Source organism: Salvelinus namaycush, unplaced genomic scaffold (assembly GCF_016432855.1).
Source record: "Salvelinus namaycush isolate Seneca unplaced genomic scaffold, SaNama_1.0 Scaffold3286, whole genome shotgun sequence".
NCBI lineage: Eukaryota > Metazoa > Chordata > Actinopteri > Salmoniformes > Salmonidae > Salvelinus > Salvelinus namaycush.
The window spans coordinates 1-5,000 of record NW_024060215.1 but is presented as its reverse complement, the minus strand read 5'-3'; the positions used below and the strand labels follow the sequence as shown (position 1 = coordinate 5,000).

General features: G+C 43.7%; 1 protein-coding gene across 1 annotated transcript in view; it reads left to right on the top strand.

The window, feature by feature from the left end:
* The window catches only part of LOC120040142 (plastin-3-like), a gene marked incomplete at its 5' end in the record, with an annotated part of 25,532 nt that extends 21,605 nt beyond the window's left edge, over nt 1-3,927 (top strand). Inside the window, one exon of the mRNA XM_038985392.1 lies at nt 3,465-3,927. Coding sequence (XP_038841320.1) covers nt 3,465-3,638 — 174 coding nt within the window. The remainder of the gene's footprint in view (nt 1-3,464) is intronic.
* Nucleotides 3,928-5,000: the final 1,073 nt, after the last annotated feature.

Genomic DNA, 5,000 nt, shown 5'->3' with positions numbered 1-5,000 from the left:
GAGGTCCTGAGTGCTCTGCAGCAGGTTTTCATCAAGGATCTCTCTGTACTTTGTTCTGTTCATCTTTCCCTCCATTCTGACTAGTCTCCCAGTCCCTGCCGATGTAAAACATCACCACAGCATGATGCTGCCACCGCCATGCTTCACCGTAGGAATGGTGCCAGGTTTCCTCCAGACGTGAAGCTTGGCATTCAGGTCAAAGAGTTCAATCTTGGTTTCATCAGTGAATCCTCTTTCTCACAGTCAGAGTCCTTTAGGTGCCTTTTGGTAAACTCCAAGTCGACTGTCATGTGCCTTTCACTGAGGAGTGGCTTCCGTCTGGCCACTCTACCATAAAGGCCTGATTGGTGGAGTGCTGCAGAGATGGTTGTCCTTCTGGAAGATTCTCCCATCTCCACAGAGGAACTCTGGAGCTCTGTCAGAGTGACTATTGGGTTCTTGGTCACCTCCCTGACCAAGGCCCTTCTCCCCCGATTGGTCAGTTTGGCCAGGCGGCCAGTTCCAGGAAGAGTCTTGGTGGTTCCAAACTTCTTCCATTTAAGAATTATGGAGACCACTGTGTTCTCGGGGACCTTCAATGCTGCATAAATGTTTTGGTACCCTTCCCCAGATCTGTGTCTTCTACACAATCCTGTCTCGGAACTCAACGACAATTCCTTTGACCTCATGACTTGGTTTTTGCTCTGACGTGCACTGTCAACTGTGAGACCTTATATAGACAGGTGTCTGCCTTTCCAAATCATGTCCAATCAATTGAATTTACCACAGGTGGACTCCAATCAAGTTGTAGAAACATCTCAAGGATGATCAATGGAAACAAGATGCACCTGAGCTCCGAGTCTCATAGCAAAGGGTCTGAATACTAATGTAAATAAGGTATTTCTGTTGAAAAAATATATATAAATGAGCAAATTTGTCATCGTGGGGTATTGTGATGTCATCATGGGGTATTGTGATGTCATCATGGGGTATTGTGATGTCATCATGGGGTATTGTGATGTCATCATGGGGTATTGTGTGTAGATTGCTGAGGACATTGTTTTATTTAATCCATTTTAGAGCAAGGCTGTAACGTAACAAAATGTGGAAAAAGTCCAGGGGTTTGAATACTTTCAGAATGCACTGTATCTATATCTCTCCTCTCCTTCACCTCTCCTTCACCTCTCCTTCACCTCTCCTTCACCTCTCCTTCTCCTCTCCTTCACCTCTCCTTCTCCTCTCCTTCTCCTCTCCTTCACCTCTCCTTCACCTCTCCTTCACCTCTCCTTCTCCTCTCCATCACCTCTCCTTCAACTGCCTGTATGTAAATGTCAACTGCCTCAGTCAGTCTGATGAATCACCTAGTTCTGTCTCGCTTTGTCTCTGTCTCCCTGTCTCTCTCCATGTCTGTCTCATTTCTCTGTCTCCCTTTCTCTCTCCCTGTCTGTCTCTGTCTCATTTCTCTGTCTAATTTCTCTGTCTCTGTGTCTGTCTCTGTCTCATTTCTCTGTCTCCCTGTCTGTCTCCCTGTCTCTCTCCATGTCTGTCTCATTTCTCTGTCTCTTTGTCTGTTTCTGTCTCCCTGTCTCTCTCCATGTCTGTCTCATTTCTCTGTCTCTGTCGCTCTGTCTGTTTCTGGCTCCCTGTCTCTCTCAATGTCTGTCTCTGTCTCATTTAGCTGTCTCTATCTCCCTATCTGTCTCCCTCTGTCTCATTTATCTGTCTCCCTGTCTGTCTCTGTCTACCTGTCTGTCTCGGTCTCATTTATCTGTCTCTGTCTCCCGGTCTGTCTCCCTCTGTCTCATTTATCTGTCTACCTGTATGTCTCTGTCTCATTTCTCTGTCTCTCTTTCCCTGTCTGTCTCTGTCTCTCTCTCTCTCCCTGTCTGTCTCTGTCTCATTTCTTTGTCTCTGTCTACCTGTCTGTCTCTGTCTCCCTGTCTCATTTCTCTGTCTCTCTTTCCCTGTCTGTCTCTGTCTCATTTCTCTGTCCCTCTCTCCCTGTCTGTCTCTGTCTCATTTCTTTGTCTCTGTCTCCCTGTCTGTCTCTGTCTCCCTGTCTCTCTTCATGTCTGTCTCATTTCTTTGTCTCTGTCTACCTGTCTGTCTTTGTCTAATTTCTCTGTCTCTGTCTAATGTCTCTGTCTACCTGTTTGTCTCTGTCTACCTGTCTGTCTCTGTCTCATTTCTCTGTCTACCGTTCTGTCTCTGTCTCCCTGTCTGTCTCTGTCTAATGTCTCTGTCTACCGTTCTGTCTCTGTCTACCTGTCTGTTTATGTCTAATTTCTCTTTCTCCCTGTCTGTCTCTGTCTACCTGTCTGTCTGTCTAATTTCTCTGTCTCTGTCTACCTGTCTGTCTCTGTCTCTGTTTACCTGTCTGTCTAATGTCTCTGTCTCTGTCTACCTGTCTGTCTCTGTCTAATGTCTCTGTCTACCTGTCTGTCTCTGTTTAATGTCTCTGTCTACCTGTCTGTCTCTGTCTAATGTCTCTGTCTACCTGTCTGTCTCTGTCTACCTGTTTTTCTCTGTCTAATGTCTCTGTCTAATGTCTCTGTCTAATGTCTCTGTCTCTGTCTACCTGTCTGTCTCTGTCTAATGTCTCTGTCTCTGTCTACCTGTCTGTCTCTGTCTCCCTGTCTGTCTCTGTGTCTCCTGCCATGCTTCAGACAGTATCAGACTTCTTTAACTTAGTGAATGTACCTTAATGAATTTTAAACTCTCTTTGACATCATCGTCCTTCCTTATGATTTAATGTATTTCTCTGACTTCAATTCCAGCATGTTTATGTGTTCTGTGTTGTCCTGAGGAGCATAACACTGTGTTTCCTAGCTGGAGAGTTCTGTGTTGTCCTGAGGAGCATAACACTGTGTTTCCTAGCTGGAGAGTTCTGTGTTGTCCTGAGGAGCATAACACTGTGTTTCCTAGCTGGAGAGTTCTGTGTTGTCCTGAGGAGCATAACACTGTGTTTCCTAGCTGGAGAGTTCTGTGTTGTCCTGAGGAGCATAACACTGTGTTTCCTAGCTGGAGAGTTCTGTGTTGTCCTGAGGAGCATAACACTGTGTTTCCTAGCTGGAGAGTTCTGTGTTGTCCTGAGGAGCATAACACTGTGTTTCCTAGCTGGAGAGTTCTGTGTTGTCCTGAGGAGCATAACACTGTGTTTCCTAGCTGGAGAGTTCTGTGTTGTCCTGAGGAGCATAACACTGTGTTTCCTAGCTGGAGAGTTCTGTGTTGTCCTGAGGAGCATAACACTGTGTTTCCTAGCTGGAGAGTTCTGTGTTGTCCTGAGGAGCATAACACTGTGTTTCCTAGCTGGAGAGTTCTGTGTTGTCCTGAGGAGCATAACACTGTGTTTCCTAGCTGGAGAGTTCTGTGTTGTCCTGAGGAGCATAACACTGTGTTTCCTAGCTGGAGAGTTCTGTGTTGTCCTGAGGAGCATAACACTGTGTTTCCTAGCTGGAGAGTAACTCTCTGTCTGTCTCTTGCAGGACTCGAGGGCTTACTATCACCTGCTGAACATGATCGCTCCTGACGGCAGCAAAGAGGGCGAGCAGCGCATTGAAATCAACATGTCTGGATACAATGTGAGTCCCTCTTTAAATCAACGTGTCTGGATACAATGTGAGTCCCTCTTTAAATCAACATGTCTGGATACAATGTGAGTCCCTCTTTAAATCAACATGTCTGGATACAATGTGAGTCCCTCTTTAAATCAACATGTCTGGATACAATGTGAGTCCCTCTTTAAATCAACATGTCTGGATACAATGTGAGTCCCTCTTTAAATCAACATGTCTGGATACAATGTGAGTCCCTCTTTAAATCAACATGTCTGGATACAATGTGAGTCCCTCTTTAAATCAACATGTCTGGATACAATGTGAGTCCCTCTTTAAATCAACATGTCTGGATACAATGTGAGTCCCTCTTTAAATCAACATGTCTGGATACAATGTGAGTCCCTCTTTAAATCAACATGTCTGGATACAATGTGAGTCCCTCTTTAAATCAACTTGCTTCATCCGGCTCTTTAAAGTACCAGTACTGAGTAATGATAACTAGGTTATATACACAGGGTACCAGTACTGAGTCAATGAGTAATGATAACTAGGTTATATACACAGGGTACCAGTACTGAGTCAATGAGTAATGATAACTAGGTTATATACACAGGGTACCAGTACTGAGTAATGATAACCAGGTTATATACACAGGGTACAAGTACTGAGTACTGAGTAATGCTAGTAACTAGTAACTATAACTTGGCTATATACACCTGGTACCAGTACTGAGTAATGCTAGTAACTAGTAACTATAACTTGGCTATATACACCTGGTACCAGTACTGAGTAATGAGTAATGCTAGTAACTAGTAACTATAACTTGGCTATATACACAGGGTACCAGTACTGAGTAATGCTAGTAACTAGTAACTATAACTTGGCTATATACACAGGGTACCAGTACTGAGTAATGCTAGTAACTAGTAACTATAACTTGGCTATATACACCGGGTACCAGTACTGAGTAATGCTAGTAACTAGTAACTATAACTTGGCTATATACACCTGGTACCAGTACTGAGTAATGCTAGTAACTAGTAACTATAACTTGGCTATATACACCTGGTACCAGTACTGAGTAATGCTAGTAACTAGTAACTATAACTTGGCTATATACACCTGGTACCAGTACTGAGTAATGAGTAATGCTAGTAACTAGTAACTATAACTTGGCTATATACACCTGGTACCAGTACTGAGTAATGAGTAATGCTAGTAACTAGTAACTATAACTTGGCTATATACACCGGGTACCAGTACTGAGTAATGCTAGTAACTAGTAACTATAACTTGGCTATATACACCTGGTACCAGTACTGAGTAATGCTAGTAACTAGTAACTATAACTTGGCTATATACACCGGGTACCAGTACTGAGTAATGAGTAATGCTAGTAACTAGTAACTATAACTTGGCTTCATACACCTGGTACCAGTACTGAGTAATGAGTAATGCTAGTAA